The sequence below is a fragment of the Dryobates pubescens genome, chromosome 6 (assembly GCF_014839835.1).
Source record: "Dryobates pubescens isolate bDryPub1 chromosome 6, bDryPub1.pri, whole genome shotgun sequence".
In the NCBI taxonomy this organism is placed as follows: domain Eukaryota; kingdom Metazoa; phylum Chordata; class Aves; order Piciformes; family Picidae; genus Dryobates; species Dryobates pubescens.
Genome location: NC_071617.1, coordinates 5,367,589 through 5,384,535, shown reverse-complemented (window position 1 = coordinate 5,384,535; position 16,947 = coordinate 5,367,589). Strand labels below are relative to the sequence as shown.

Sequence of the window (16,947 nt, the reverse complement as noted above, 5' to 3'; positions counted from 1 at the left end):
GCAAGCACAAATGCACATAAAAGCAGCAGCTACTCCACAGCTTTGTTTTGTGAGTCACCCTCCAAAAGGAGCGCTGCTTTTTATAATGTTGCAAGCAAATAACAAACAAAGATATTAAATAAGGAACTTCCTACAGTCTTATTGTGTACATACCATCAGAACAGCTAAACTTCTGCATAAAGTGCTTTTCATTTTCTTCTTCAGGGTGATAGGGAGATTTAGTCCAGTAACATTCGGCCTGCACGCGCTGAACAGAAACGCGTTGAGTTTTGGGATGGAGAAGCAGCAGGAGCAAGGGCTCAAGAACCCTTGCAATATCATGCCTCTGAAGCACTTGGTTTAACCAGGCTTGGCCTACTGACCATGTAGAACCATCCAAGCTATTAAGGCTGTCCAGCATGATAAACAGAGACCTAGAACAGACAGAAGAATGAGCCTAGCACAAACTCTGTATTACTCACAGAATAAACCCATTTTAATCTGATATATGATAAATTTTAACATGGCACAGTATCACAGTATAACTAAGGTTGGAACAGACCTCGAGGATCATTGATTCCAACCTGTCTCCACAGACCTCATGACTAGACCATGGCACCAAGTGCCACGTCCAATCTCCTCTTGAACACCTCCAGGGACGGTGACTCCACCACCTCCCTGGCCAGCACATTCCAATGACGAACGACTTGCACAGTGAAGAACTTTCTCCTCACTTCCAAGTCTAAACCTCCCCTGGCACAGCTTGAGACTGTGTCCCCTTGTTCTGGTGCTGGTTGCCTGGGAGAAGAGACCAACCCCTACCTGTCTACAACCACCTTTCAGGTAGTTGTAGAGGGCAATAAGGTCTCCCCTGAGCCTCCTCTTCTCCAGGCTAAGCAACCCCAGCTCCCTCAGCCTCTCCTCACAGGGCTGTGCTCAAGGCCTCTCCCCAGCCTTGTTGCCCTTCTCTGGACACGTTCAAGAGTCTCAATGTCCTTCCTAAACTGAGGGGCCCAGAACTGGACACAGGACTCAAGATGTGGCCTAACCAATGCAGAGTACAGGGGCACAAAGACTTCCCTGCTCCTGCTGGTCACACTATTCCTAATGCAGGCCAGGATGCCATACTGTCCTTACACAGTCCAGTATTTTCTCCATATAAAATTGTATTTTCTTTGGATTCTAAACTTTGCAGCCTGAAGTTTTTATATTTCATTCTAGTCTAATGAAGAAATGACCACAAAGAGCTAGTAATAAAGTCAGTTAAGACAGCTGCTGTAATACTAGCACTTGCATGGTGAGTTCAACTGTTTGTACAGCTAGTGGCATAGCAAGCTTGGGTTGCCTACTTGGTGCTAGTGTAGCACAGAAAGACAAAACTTTAAAGGCCAGTTCACACAGATGCATGGGAAAGAAAAGATAATTTATTGAAAGATCTTTTCTTCAGGAATGAAGAGAAAGATATTCAACAATTCAGCACTTCCTACTGTCACTTCCTTAACGCTTTTAGCCTTTAGAATCCTATCCAGAAGTGGGGAAAAATAATATACACATTATTGGGCTCTGAATTTTATTGACTGTTTTACTATCTCCAGCAGTACATGGCCATAAAATCTTAGCTTTATGTGCAGAATTTATCACCACTTACTGCCAGAGAAATAAGAACCTTTGTACTTTGCTTCCTACAGCTAAGTGTACATTAGTAAAATTTAAATCAGCTCTTTCTACAACATTTGTGCTAGCTGCATCTTGAAGACTAGTTCAGAGTCTGGATCATTCAGTTTCATTCATTATTTTTTGTTTAAGGAGGTAGTCTGATAGCAGAATCCAACCCAGAAATCCTCTGCTGCGTGCCATAGATGACATCTTACACAATAAGCCACACAGATCAAACAAAAGGACTTTCATATCTTAGTGCTTACTTGCAACGCTGTTGTTTTAGCTTTACTGTTACTTGGAATGGGCTGCCTGGGGAGGTGGTGGAGTCACCATCATTGGAGGTTTTCAGGAGAGGACTTGATGGGGTGCTTGGTGCCATGGGTTAGTTGTTTAGGTGGTGTTGGATTGGTTGATGGGTTGGACGTGATGATCTTGAAGGTCTCTTCCAACCTGGTTTATTCTATATATTCTGTGTATTATGTAACTGGCATCTGAGTTGACCTCTGTCTCCTGCTTTTGTTTCTACCAAATGCCAGCAAGAACTCAGAAACTCTGTTCAATGCAGACAAATATTTCAGCCAAGGAATCGTGTGGCCATTCTTGTCCCGCCTTTTACAGCTACCAGAAGAACCTACAGCCTACACCGTCAGCACTGTGAAAACAATTTTTGTCTAACATGAACTTATTTCTTGACCCCCTTCCTGGCTCCCACACTTAACACTGCAGTTCTGTAAGCACTCTATGCTACCAGTGTAATGTAGTCAAAAATCTTAAAGCAAAATTACTTCAAGTGAACCATGCTTGCAGTCACCAACCTGTCAAAGGTGCGGCCAAAGGAAGAAGACTTATTAATGTGAAGGTCACGGGTGAGGTGCCATAGGACTGCAAACTTTGCATGAGCTTCCATTCTTACTTTCTGTGAACCAAATTATAAAAGTCAGTTCTATGAGAATACAACAGCCTCTGATAAGAACTGGGGGGAAGGGGGGAAGGGCTATACAGCAGTTTAATACATGCATTATATCTTTTAAAGTTAACCTTTCTGACTCTGTGCTCAAATCCTATTTTCTAACAACAAAACAGTAGCAGGCAACAATTTGTATCTGCGACAAACTTAGTGCCATGAAAGGATTCTTCCCTGTCTTGATCTTGGCTGCCTTAGTTTCGTAGTTTAGCTTGAAAATCTTTTACATGCTTGATGTCCTAGCTTGAACAATGCTTATTTCATTCTCACAAGTTGCACAGCTCTGATATCAGTTGATTTACCTACATGTTTCAAGGCACTGGAAGAGATCATGAAGAAGGTAAGCTTTTCAGTATGAAAACTCAAGCAAACTGAAGCAGAAAGAAAAGGCAGAGTTTAAAAAAAAGAGAAATTTGCAAAGATAGTGCCTGGAACAATGGGATTAAACACAGTATCTATGGAAATAGGAGAATGAAAACAAGTTGGCTAAACAGGGACAAGAATTTTGTACCTAGATACAATGTAGATAAAGTCTATCACTACCATGCCACATTTAGCCCTGTGACTTGTATTTGGACAAACAGGGACATGCTTACTGTCCAAAGGACTCCTAATGACTAGTTGTGAAATGCAGAACACTGCACAGTGACACTGGTATTAAAGTAGCAATTTTAATTCCCCTCTATCTCTCTCTTTACTGTGGCTGATTCAAGGCAAAATATTATTCCAGCTAGGCTGTAAACAACAACAAAGGCCATACTATGAGAAAAAGGCCTGGGTATGTGCATTAAAATAGCTTTACCCAAGAGACAAGGAAGATGCTAATCAGTTGTGGGGGTGAGAAACCAAGCAGAACAATCAGGGTGATTATGCTGAATATTAAAATAACTTTCAAACACAATCAGGGTTTAAAGTAAATTACTAGATGATAAGCAGAGACAAAAGGATGAAGGTTTGCACTTGCTGGTTCTTAAAGCATGTATTTACAAGGAATGAACAGCAGGCATATATCCTTCCAATCAGCCTAAGAACTGTTAATACCACTGTGACAATCTGGCCCACTTCCAGATTTCACTTCCAGCATACAGCATGTAAGAGGCTTTGCAACACTTAACACAAGCAGCAGGCGCTACAATAATGAAAGTTTTAAGTAAAAGCTATAAAAGCTGAAAATCACAGAAAGGACACAAGACAGAGCACATCAGACAAACAGAAAACAACCAAACAAAACACCACAACCAAACCAACAAACAAAACCCACAAAAACCAACAAACCAAGAGAAGCAGCAGCATTCTGGAAAGCAAAGCATGCATCACCTGTATTTAGTCTGCTTCCAAGAGGAGAAAACCAAACCCCAAACCCAACCCCAAAGCAAAACAACACAGCACAACACAACAAAAAGGGCAAACACAACACTCCTACAAAAATATATAATGTTACAGAAAACATTTTACTAACACCTGCTGAATGAAGAACAACAATATCAACCCTCAAACACCTACAGATGACTCCATGTAAGGCCCTTGCAATCCCCGCTGGGCAGACGTAAGCAATTACTGTTTCCACAGTAAGGTTGGCAGAAATGAGTGAGTGCCACATGCAGTCACAGCAGTTCCCAAATCAGCCTAATAAATGAGACTATAAATCCTCAGCAGTTTTATAAATATGCCAAGCTGTGAACTGCACTGATTGACAGATTGGCTCACATTCACTTGTGCTGGCATGGTTACCCCCCGCGGCAGAAAGGTAAGAAGGGAACTGCTTCTGAAGTCACACAACCATGAGCTGCCAGAGCATGTAAGCAAGTAAGCCTCTATCATTCATTCTGTTGGGGTTGTGGAAACAGTTTAACATACTTAAAATTTAAAGAACTATAAAGGCCTCAACACTTCTTCCTGTAGAAGAAAGGAAGAAGAAAGTCTAGAGGCTATATTAGGACTAATTATTAGACAAAATGCAGGAATCAGATTAAATAGGAGGGAGCACACCAGAGAACTGAACTATAGTTGATTAAAGAGTGTGTTTAAATTTGTTGGAGCTCTAACAGGGCAGGAAGAGTGGTTAGGAGAACTGTAATGGAGCCTAGAAAAAATTGCATTCAATCACTAGCACTATAAACACATTTCATATGTTTGTGAAACTTGAAGATATCATGAAAACTACAGACAGAAGGTTAAGGTTTCCTTGGAGTGGGAATACAGAAAAGAGGGTTGGCAGTGTCAGAGGGTGGACAAATCTGATGTTCTGCATGCAAGCAGGAGAGTATTTTTAATGTCTGAAACAATCAATGTTCTTTTCAATACTGAAGTTAGTGATGTCCTCTTCTGAGGCACCAGATCCATTTTCTTTTAGTAAACACATGAGCCACTTGCCTTGTCTCTGTGAGTCAACTGCTGACTAATAACATCTTCACAAATGCTAGAAGATGGAACGAGGTTGTGCAGCTGGTAGAAGAGCTCCACACTCTTCTGATGATGCTGAGGAGTTCCATCACCCAACTGGTCCCACAGTGTTAAAGCTATATGCTTTGTACATGAAAACAGAAGTTGCAAGAAACACAAGTGAATGAGTATCACACCTTGTTTTGCCTTAGGCTACTTCAGTTCTATGCAGTGATGGGAGACCTCACATCTGATGACACAAGATGACCAATAAGGCAACTCTCCTTTCTGTTCATGTGAACACAAGGTACTGTCTGAAGCCCTGCAATAGCTTGCTTCTGTGGCAGTTTTTGGCTATGTTTTCAAATTCTTTTCACACATCTTGAGCAGAAAAGTAGTAACATGTAAATAAATCACTGCTGGGTGTGAAAAGGAGAACAAAGATAATTCTAAGCAATCCCATAGGAGAGATCTCTACCATAGGCTTGGTTGTACCAAAACAATTCTTTCTTCCCTTCTCACTTTTTCACTCTGGAGAGATGCTAACTTGCTTCTGCTTCACCCTGGCTGCATTGTTTTGATTAAGTCTAACAGCAACTTTCTCTGCTCCTTTCTCCCTTCTTTCCATACAGGGGAGTGGGGGCAGAAAAGGAGAAGCTAGTAGCTTCCCCTGGTCTCTGACCAGGAGAGTTCTTGTGCTGTTTGTTAACTGCAAATACCTGTAAATCCTGTATATTTGGTACATATTCATTGCATTCCATTATACATTGTAGTTTTGCCTGCAAATACAGCTTGCATTTGCTTTCACCTGAGCTGCTCTGGCAAAGTTAATGTTTGGGGGGGGATGAACTTTCAACTCACCACAGCTTCATTCATTTGGAGTCAGAGCTCACAGGCACCTCCAGAAATACATTTTCATCAAAATATAATTAACTACATAACAGACCCTGCTGCTGCTTGTCTTCTGGACATGATTTCTTAACACAAATTGCATAAATGCAGAGATCTCTTAATTTTTTGGACTCCATGATCTCAAAGGTCTTTTCCAACCTGGTTAATTCTATTCTACATCTTTAAAATGCTCATTCAAACAGGGATTTTCACCCAAGCAGTCAGGAAGGCTAGCAGAGTGGGAAAACTTGCTGTGTATTTTCCTTTAGAGTCCATCACAGATTGAAAGGGTTCTCAAAATACAAAACCCAGTAAGGTGGTTTCCCATAACAAGGACAGTAAAGTGGGCAAGACTCAGTCTTCACCAGCCAGCAAAAGAAGTCTAGAGAAAACAGCAATGAGATTCTGTATTGTACCTTGAAGAAATCTGTCTTTTCAGCCATGTATCTCAGATTGCCTTGAGTAAGAGGAGGTCTGATGACCACAGCCACTCTTCCCTGGCTAGGGCTAAGAGGCTGAGCAGTTTCCACACTGTTCAGATTCTCTCCAGTGACGAGAGCAACAGATTGAGTCAATCCAACCAAGTCCATCACAAGGGAAATAGTGACACCCTGAACACTGAAATTGCTTGATTGCTTGCAGGCATTCATTAAAGTCTGGAGCCACAGTGGAGGTTGTACCTGTTCACAGTCTGAAATAAAGATCACAAATGACACATTCACTTAATTTTAAACATTATGAATATTAGAATCCATAACCATATACACAACTGTCCTTTGTATTTCAACATGCCTGTTATATGGGTTTAGGAAATATGCAGGAGAAAGAAAGAGAGGGAAAGAGGGGAATGTAGGGGAAGATTTGCCCTTGGTTGACAGCTGGCTGAACAAGAGCCAGCAGTGTGCCCAGGTGGCCAAGAAGGCCAATGGCATCCTGGCCTGCATCAGAAATAGTATAGCCAGCTGGAGCAGGGAGGTCATTCTGCCCCTGTACTCTGCACTGGTTAGGCCACACCTTGAGTCCCGTGCCCAGTTCTGGGCCCCTCAATTTAAGAAGGACATTGAGACACTTGAAAGTGACCAGAGAAGGGCAACGAGGCTGGGGAGAGGTCTGGAGCACAGCCCTTGAGGAGAGGCTGAGGGAGTTGGGATTGTTTAGCCTGGAGAAGAGGAGCCTCAGTGGAGACCTTCTTGCTCTCTACAGCTACCTGAAGGGAGGTTGCAGCCAGGTGGGGGTTGGTCTTTTCTCCCAGGGAACCAGCACCAGAACAAGAGGACACAGTTTCAAGCTGCGCCAGGGGAAGTTTAGGCTTGAGGTGAGGAGAAAGTTCTTTACAGAAAGAGCTGTTTGCCATTGGAATGTGCTGCCCAGGGAGGTGGTGGAGTCACCGACCCTGGAGGTGTTCAAGAGGGGATTGGACGTGGCACTTGAAGCCATGGCTTAGTCAGGCTGGATGTGGCTCTGAGCAACTTAATCTAGTGTGAGGTGTCCCTGCCCATGGCAGGGGGTTTGGAACTAGATGATTCTTCAGGTCCCTTCCAATTCTAACAATTCTATGATTCTGTAATTCTTCTGTCACTTCTGATTGCAGCTTTCCTCTCTCTCTCTGTCTCCTGTGGCCTTGCCAGGGTCTGTTTTGACGACTCTGTGAGGTAATGGGAAGGAGGCAAAGTGTGGGAGAGGAGGTGAACAGGTCCCCTGGATCCATCCAGGGGGATCTGAGGAGTTTTCTCTGCTGTTTCTAAATTGCATATGTATTGCACATATGTTGTATATTTTGTACCTATTCATTGCATTTCATATTTCTAGCTTATAGTTTGCTTGTAAATAGAGCTTCATTTGCTTCCAAAACCTTCTGAGCTAGCCTGACAATTTTATTTTGGGGGTAATTTCCTCCACATTAGTTGGGGGACAATTTCAGCCTACCACAGTTACAAACATTATAACCTTAAAATGTTATATAGATATTACCTACAGAATTATCTATAGAGATTCTCCTGGCAACACTTAGGCAAAAGTGTCTTGTGAGAAGTGATGTTTTGGGTGGCAGAAACTTGATCTGATTAAACCACTCTGCTTTCACTGTAAGCAGTTGTTGCCCCCTTCTTACTTTTCTGTGGCAGTTCAGGCTGGGTGCCTCCTGTTACTGCCACATAAGTTACACCTCTGGTGTCTCAAGGGTCCAACCAAGTAGGTGGACACAAGAAACAGCCTATTTCATACCCAGAAGCCCTGCACCCTATAAATCCATCTGCAAAGTCATTCTCCTCCTCTTTCCTCCCTCTCTGCTCCCGTGGGAGATGCTCCCTATCGGGTAACGGTGGGGGAGTATCTCAAGGCCACTTAAGCCTGGCTAGGCCTAATGCCAGGAGGAGGAGAAGAGGGAAGGTGGGTGGCAGTCACAGACCTGGCCAGACTGAGACTAACCTAGTGGTGTATACCCTCAGGTGGGGAGAAGGGAAGTGTTGGGAGGCCTTTGGGTATGCTGTAAGGGACTCAGTACACTTTGGGACATCTTTGCCACTATGCTTTGCAGGTTCTGTAAAACACCAATTGCTTTTCCATTTAAACTTTCCATCACTCTCCAATCCATTTGTGTGAGTGGCATTCTTTGGCCACTTTCATGGGCAACAGAGGAACTGTCTGGCCTCAAACCAGGACACCATCCTCTCACTCAAAACCATACACTGTCCTGACAATGCAAGTGTCTTTCTCTGAAGTTCACAGTCAACTCTCCAAGTGATAAAAGTTTAGGAGGGCTATTGATGCTGTTCCTAAAATAGCCAAGTGAAAGAATGTTATTTCATAGGCACAAATACAGCTTCTACTCAGAATTAGGAGAAGGACTAGGCAATTTCTAATTTATACCCACAGTAGTTACTTTTGCAATGTGAACTGGAGCCTAAACATACCTACCAATCCCACATAACATTCTAGAGTTTACAAATAGAAACTTGAGTCTGAGCTTGACTCAGTTCCTTTAAATTCTTCAGTTAATATTAGCACAGAAATGAAGCATACAGCAAAATTTAAGCACAATTATGCTCTATCAAATATCAGGTTAATCTGGCTCCTTCAAATAAACACTGATGACTCTTACTGTTAATTAAAGGCAATCAGGTCACACCATTAATGTCACCCATCCTAAACTTGGAACATGCCTTTGAACTCTAGAATAAAACCAGGCTCTTCAGCAGTAGAAAGCCACAGAAAAGGCTGGCATGTGAATTATGGTGACTAGAGTCACAGAATGGTCTGGATTGGAAGGGACCTCCAAAGGTCATCTAGTAAAACCCCCTCTGCAGTCAGCAGGGGCATCCTCAACTACATCAGGCTGCCCAGAGCCCTGTCAAGCCTCACTTTGAATATCTTGAGGGATGGGCCCCAACCACCTTCCTGGGCAACCTGCTCCAGCGTTCCACTCCCCTCATAGTAAAGAATAAGTTCCTAATATCCAACCTAAATCTGCTCTTCTCTAGTTTGAAGCCATTGCCCCTCACCCTGCCACTGCAGGCTTTTGTAACAGGCCTCTCTCTCCATCCTTCTTGTAGACCCCCTTCTTCAGGTAGTAGAAGGCTGCCTCCCATTCTCCATTCTCTGTTCCACTGGCATTTCTGTTATGGGATGTAGGTCTCTTGGGACTGCCCCATTCCCTTCACTGTTGCCATCCACCCTGCCTTTCCATACAACAGATGTTTACATCTGGAAACAAATCCTTCCCAATGATTTCAGCCACCTACGATACATGCTTATTCCTCAAAGTCAAATGCAACACGACAAATGGGAAAGTTCAGCTGATGCATGAGCAATCCAAGACATTTCACCAAGTGAGAAAGATTCCTAGAATCACTGCCTTCATGCAAGGCACACACTGCTCAGGCTCTACAGCCTTTTAACACATCCAAGTGCCGGGTTCTGCACATTGGCCACAACAACCCCATGCAGAGCTATAGGCTGGAGTCAGAGTGGCTGGAGAGGGACCTGGGGGGACTGGGTTATAGTAGGCTGAACATGAGCCATCAGTGTGCCCAGGCAGCCAGGAGGGCCAATGGCATCCTGGCCTGTATCAGGAACAGTGTGGCCAGCAGGAGCAGGGAGGTCATTCTGCCCCTGTACACTGCACTGGTTAGGCCACACCTTGAGCACTGTGTCCAGTTCTGGGCTCCTCAGTTTAGGAAGGAGGTTGACTTGCTGGAACGAGTCCAGAGAAGGGCAACAAAGTTGGTGAGGGGTTTGGAACACAGCCCTATGAGGAGAGGCTGAGGGAGCTGGGGTTGCTATGCCTGGAGAAGAGGAGGCTCCGGGGAGACTCTCTACAACTACCTGAAGGGAGGTTGTAGACAGACAGAGGTCGCTCTCTTCTCCCAAGCAACCAACACCAGAACAAGAGGACACAGTCTCAAGCTGCACCAGGGGAGGTTTAAGCTGGAGGTTAGGAGGAAGTTCTACACAGAGAGAGTGATTGCCCATTGGAATGGGCTGCCTGAGGAGGTGGTAGAGTCCCCATCACTGGAGGTGTTCAGGAGGAGACTTGATGGGGTGCTTGGTGCCATGGTTTAGTTGATTAGATGGTGTTGGATGATAGGTTGGACACAATGATCTTGAAGGTCTCTTCCAACCTGGTCTATTCTATTCTATTCCATTCTATTCTTTCTGCTTTGGGGTTTTACAAGGCAGCACTAATCAGAAGAGCTATATGCACAGGAAAGTTATAAACAAACATCTGATTTTTGAAAGCACTTGGAAGTCTTTTGCCTCAACATTCATCTGTGGTCTGCTAGTGCTGAGAAAAAAGTATGTTTAAAATCCATGTTTTTCTGGGTCATGCTTTAGAAACACAAATATTCTGTGCAAAGACATACACAACACAGGAACAGAAGAAGCAGTCATGTTAAATTTGTGTTCAGCTGGAGACCTGTAAGTGTGGAGTCCCCCAGGGATCAGTGCTGGGTCCAGTCCTGTTCAACATCTTTATCAATGACACTGATGACAGGACAGACAGACAGAGTCTTCTCAGTAAGTTTGCTGACAATACCAAACTGAGAGGCTTGGCAAGACCTGGACAGACTGAGAGCTGGGCAAGAAGAACTTAATGAGATTCAACAAGCGTAAGTGCAGAGTCCTGCATGTGGGAAGGAGTGATAAACTGCACCAGTACAGGTTGGGAGGTGATCTGCTAGAGAGCAGCCCTGTGGAGAAGGACCTGGGAGTCCTGGTGGATAACAAGCTCTCCATGGGTCAGCAATGTGCCCTTGTGTCCAAGAAGGCCAATGGTATCCTGGGGTGCATCAAGAAAAGTGTGTCCAGCAGATTGAGGGAGGTTCTCCTCCCCCTCTGTGCTGCCCTAGTGAGGCCCTACCTGGAATATTTCATCCAGTTCTGTGCTTCCCAGTTCAAGAGGGACAGGGATCTGCTCAAGAGAGTCCAATGGAGAGCTACAAGAATGATTAAGGGACTGCAGCACTGCCTTATGAAGAAAAGCTGAGAGACCTGGGGCTGTTTGGTCTGAAGAAGAGAAGACTGAGAGGGGATCTAACAAATACTTATAAATCTGAGTGTTGGGTGTCAAGAGGGAGGGGACAGGCTCTTCTCATTTGTCCCCTTTGATAGGACAAGGGCCAATGGATGTAAACTGAAGCACAGGAAGTTCCATCTCAACATAAAGAACTTCTTTACTCTAAGGGTTGCAGAACACTGGAACAGGCTTCCCAGAGAGGTTGTGCAGTCTCCTTATCTAGAGACTTTTCAGACCCGTCTGGATGTGTTCCTGTGTGACCCGTGCTAGATTCTGTGGTATTGCTCTGGCAGGGGGGTTGGACTTGATCTCCAGAGGTCCTTTCCAGCCCCTAACATCTTGTGATCTCCAAGCAGTGCCCACTACTTAGCCTTTAATAGATTTTGGAAGTTGTGGACAAAAACAGAAAGCTGCAAGGATAAAGCTACCTAGAAGAAACAAAATCACAGAAGACAACTCTGACAAGTAGCCAACGTTATTGTCACAATTGCTTGTATGCTCCAAGCACATCTACCACTTTAAGCCAGTAACTACCAAGCAACAGGCCAAAACCAGAAGTGGAATTAGAACTGACATTAAAGACCTTACAAGCTGTAAAGAGGACTGTCCATCTAAAATGTCACCATTTGACAGTAATCCAGAACTGTCACCATTTTAATCACATTTCTGTAACTGTATTCATCCATACATATATTCACACTTCATAAACCCCACCAGTTTTGTTGAGTTTTTCTAAGGCAACTGTAGCTGGAATTGTTTGCAAGAATCATAGAATCAGTCAGGGTTGAGGAAGGGACCTCAAGGATCATCTAGTTCCAACCCCCCTGCCATGGGCAGGGACACCTCACACTAGATCAGGCTGGCCAGAGCCTCATCCAGCCTGGTCTTAAACACCTCCAGGGATGAGGCCTCAACCACCTCTGTTCCTCTAATAGGAATAAAGTAAAATTACATATTAATTTTTATATTTATAGGTTTTCTTTATATCTGTCCAATATATTTCTTGGACAGAAGTTTATCATTTCCACATGTGGCACAAAATGACCAAGATGCACATCTGTCAAAAGCTGCTAAAATGAAGCTGTGGCAGTTGCAAAAATGATAGCAAAAACACTGTGGAGTCATACAGTGAAATGGGGCATCTGAAGAATCTAGATTCTACTCCCAGGCTTCAGTTTGCATTATGTATTTGTCACCCCAACATTAATTAGTGTCAAAACCCATGCCACCAATCTCCTTAACACCAAGCAAAACCCGAACAAACCGATAGAGAAGGAACCCTGCATTTCTGAGAGGAACAGCAACACACACACAAAGCATTAAGAGCATTACTTTCATTTGGGGGGGGTTGGGGAAATTCAAATATGATTTTAAAAGCAAAAAGAAACCAAAACCAACAAAAAGCCAAGAGTGCAGCTTACCAACTTCAGGCTTCCCAGGATGTAATTCTGAAGTGCGGTTTCCTTCAGCAATGTAAACAGGAAAGCTTGAACATTCAAGATACAGCTGACAAGCAGCAATGAAGGCAGGAAGGTATTCTTTTGGTGGCTTTTTCTTGTTTGTTTTCTTCACCTTAGCATCAACCTGTGATTCTCTGTCCCATTTTGTGGTCTGTCCCTGCTCTCTAGCAGAGTCTGCTGGAAGCTCTGCCCCGAAGGGCTGAGACAAGGAATTGCTCTGAATGATATACAGGTTGATGAATCTGGTTAAAAACTGCTGGACATACTCCAAGCAGCACTGCATTGCAGTCTTTTGGATCACTTTCCCGCTTCGAGTTGCTGTCCCCTGTGTCACGATGGAAGGAGGCTGTACAATGGTTTCCTCAGATCCCACAGTTGATGCTGTCTCAGTCTCTGAGGATGTACTACCCACGATAGGAATGCCAGGGGCACCGTGCCCCTCGTTGAGTGCTCTGTCAATGTCATCAGATGTATCTCCCTGGTATTGGACAAACTCAGTGAAGCCACTTTCTGATGAGCGACTGCTGGGGGGATTCTCACCATCTTCAAACACATCACTAGGATTTTCAAGTGAAACCGATGGCACCTGAGTGAGGAACAAAAAAAAGTTTTATGACTGTTCAAAATTAGTTATCTGAGGTCTAGTGAGAGAAAAAAAAATATACTTCTTTCTCTGTTTGCAAGCAACAATTTTGTTGCTTGTTTTAAATCTATCACAAATTCATTGTACACAAAATCATAGACTCAATAAGGTTGGAAAAGACCTCAGAGACCATCAAGTCCAACCTGTGAAAAATGAGAGCCCTGATCTTGCAGGGAGCTCTGTGCAGGGAGAGCCAAGGATTGGTGCGGAGTCTTGAGTTTTGATTTCAGGTCAGACATTTCCAATAAAATGAACAGGGCTCTTTTGCTTCTGTGTTTGTATTCACTGTTGTTACTTTGGGGGTTGGTTTTGTTTGGGTTTGGTTTGCCTTATTTTTTTTGTGTGAAAGGAATATCAGAGTTACGAAGCTTCATTGTTCCTACAAGAAACTGCTTTAGTGAAAGCCTTTGATACAAATGTGACTGCTGAATCTTTCCAGAGTAAATTGTCTCCTAACTATTATTAGGAATTTGAGTTCAGGGGAAGGAAGAAGTCCTTTGATCAGAAACCTCTGCCCTCTGATTGTTCAGATGTCAACTCTATTGTCATTGTCATCCTCCTGTTTTTCCTAGGCTGTCTGATTGACTAATACAGTACACACAAAGAAGCGGTACAGAGGAGCTGTGGCATCTTCATCCCTGGAGATATCAAAACCAAGCTGGGTATGATCCTGAATGATCTGACCTAGCTTTAAAGTAGAATCTAACTTTGAAATCAGGCCTGCTTTGAGCAGTGATCTCCAACTGTTGCTTCCAACCTAAATTTCTTCTGTGATGTTTCTCTAGTTTCTTCAACTGGAGAACAAGGATTTGAGGACATGTCACTTAGCACACCTGACAGAGCCATAGATGCAGACCAAACTCAGCAGCATTAAAAGAGAAAGAGCTGTTGGCTGGTTTGTTTCTTTTATTTCTTTATTAAATCATTCTAAACCCAGTAAAATAACTGATGAGCATTAATGTTTTTTCTCTTCTTCCAGTGTCTGAAGGGGGCCTACAAGAAAGTTGGTGAGGGACTTTTTAGGGAGTCAGGTAACAATAGGACTAAGGGGAATGGAAGAAAACTAGAAATGGGTAGATTCAGATTGGATGTTAGGAAGAAGTTCTTCCCCATGAGGGTGCTGAGACACTGGAACAGGTTGCCCAGGGAGGTAGTGGAAGCCTCCTCCCTGGAGGTTTTTAAGACCAGGCTGGATGTGGCTCTGAGCAACCTGATGTAGTGTAAGCTGTCCCTGCCAATTGCAGCAGGTTTGGAACTAGATGATCCTTGAGGTCCCTTCTAACCCTAACAAAATTCTGTGACTTGTAGGTGGTTCAATACAGGCTCAGAAAGCCAACTTCTCCTTTCCACCCAAAAAGTAATTTTTCAAGATGCTGCAAAACACAATCAGTTACCTTTTTGTTTTCCCATTCTTTGATAGAGCTGCTGTGCCCACTAGGAAGCTGCAGGACACCATCTGTACCTGCAGACAGCAAAGGTGGTTGAACTTTGCTAAGGATCTTCGAGCAGAGTCTGAGAGAATCAGTAAGCTCAGACAAGTGCAGTGTGTGCAGGTGGCTTGTCAAGGCAGAAATCATCCTGAGCAACAGCTGGGGCAAGTGTTCCGTCTGTATTTCAATGTAAGTCTCCTAACAAAGTAATTAACAGCAAAACTCATTAATTGCAACACTAAAGCCCACCCTGAAAGTCATCCTCTCTAACAGTGGTACCTATCAATTGCTTAACTGTGTTCTAAACATACAGAACAAGGGAAAAGGGAAATGAATATCTTAATATCCATGAATATGAGATACATGCTTTACTTAAAATAAACCAAAGAAACAGATAACATAATTAACTGTACAACTGGGTAGCCAACAAACACAAAGCTATTTAACTTGTCCAGACTCTTGCTTCTTGTTCATTACGCAACAAACAGTACAAAACACAACAAGAAGGCTAAAGAACATCACTACTATTATTTTAATAACCTTAAAAGAAAAGTTTAAGAGGGAAAGATGAAAAAATAGCAATTAAGAACTAAAGGAAAAACAGGCTGATTGTCATACCTGACACAGCACTCTCATACTTCTAGTAGGCTTTGAAGTGAGAAAGCAAAAGAATTGAGGACAGACAGGTACAGAAAAAAAACAGTTTCAGTCTTTGCTATGTTAAGCAATGCAACAACAAAAGAAAAAGAGCTATAGATACATCTTATTATGACATTTAAAAGAGCCTTGAAAGAAAGCTGCACACCTGAACTTGCATATTAAGCTACTAAAGACTATGCTTGTAACTAATACAGCATAATTTTAGAGAGAAGAAATCAAGGACAGATAAAAAGTTTCAGGCATGAACACCATAAACCCCACTTTGGTTATAGCCAAGCAGTCTATCAAGACATCATACAATGCATCTAAAACTTCTTCTAAAAGGTGGCAATATGGCAATATATTTTCAGGAAGAAACAATTAATAAAGCAGATGCAGACTATAAATACAGAGAATCCCCAGTACCTGCAATGAATAACACAATCCTTACCAAAGAAACTATATCCAACAAAAAATCCACTAACAAGCAGAAGTTAGTCAGGGGTAACTCAGACTTCTCACTACCACCTCCAGGCCCAGTCTGAAGTCTGGCATGTAATGTCCTCCTGCAAAATTCAAATAGGGTTTCAAAACATTTTTCCCTTCCCCTTACATTGACCATTTTCTATAACTGAAGCTGTACACCTCAGGGATAATCCCTGCAAACAAACAAGGAATCTCTCATTTTACTTTCAAGTAGCTCCTTTGTATGCTTTCAGAAAAAGCAGCAACCAGCCTTTCAGTACAACACAGTCCTGATTCATTAACTAAGGGAACTCAGGCTAAAGAAAATGGCATTTGTGACCCTAGCATATACAGCACTATCTGCTAGTATAAGCAGGAGAAGCCATAATAGAATCAAGGGATAGTATTGCTTGCAGAACAGTGATTTTGGAGAGGTCTAAACCCAAGGCATAAAGCACTTGAGACAAAGACAACCAAAGGTGAAATAAAAGGCCCATGAAGCTTTGAAGCTGTGCAAGAGGAAAACAAACCAGGCTCTTGCTAATATCCACTTCAGCTTCAGCTGACTGCTTTGTTTTACTACTGACAAGAATTCATAATCTGATGAGCTTTGTTTCTGAGGGATGATGGAACACAACCCTCCCATGAACTCATGTCTGGGAAGATTATAAGCAAAGGATATGAACAAAAGAATAATATTATGTGTCCTCAATTATTTTATTCTGCTGGGGGGTGGTGGTGAGGGGAAAGGGAATTGGGTAGAAAGGGCAGTGTCACGTTTTCAGCAATAGATGAGTCACGCTAATCCTTTTCTTCTGTTTTGGAACATGTGTCAGTACTGAAAAACAGATATATTTGAAATAATAGAACCATTACAGAAACCAAATCTGACACAATGACAGTCAGCATTTATCCAAGAT

General features: G+C 43.0%; 1 protein-coding gene across 1 annotated transcript in view; it reads right to left on the bottom strand.

Annotated features, from left to right (window-relative positions):
- The window catches only part of DOP1A (DOP1 leucine zipper like protein A), a 93,311-nt gene that overhangs the window by 37,041 nt on the left and 39,323 nt on the right, over window positions 1-16,947 (bottom strand). The window contains exons 13-20 of the mRNA XM_054162555.1: window positions 16,014-16,128; window positions 15,542-15,571; window positions 14,888-15,121; window positions 12,812-13,436; window positions 6,292-6,566; window positions 4,976-5,128; window positions 2,454-2,554; window positions 154-413 (exon numbers count right to left, since the gene is read on the bottom strand). Of these exons, the coding sequence (XP_054018530.1) occupies window positions 154-413; window positions 2,454-2,554; window positions 4,976-5,128; window positions 6,292-6,566; window positions 12,812-13,436; window positions 14,888-15,121; window positions 15,542-15,571; window positions 16,014-16,128 (1,793 nt within the window). The remainder of the gene's footprint in view (window positions 1-153; window positions 414-2,453; window positions 2,555-4,975; window positions 5,129-6,291; window positions 6,567-12,811; window positions 13,437-14,887; window positions 15,122-15,541; window positions 15,572-16,013; window positions 16,129-16,947) is intronic.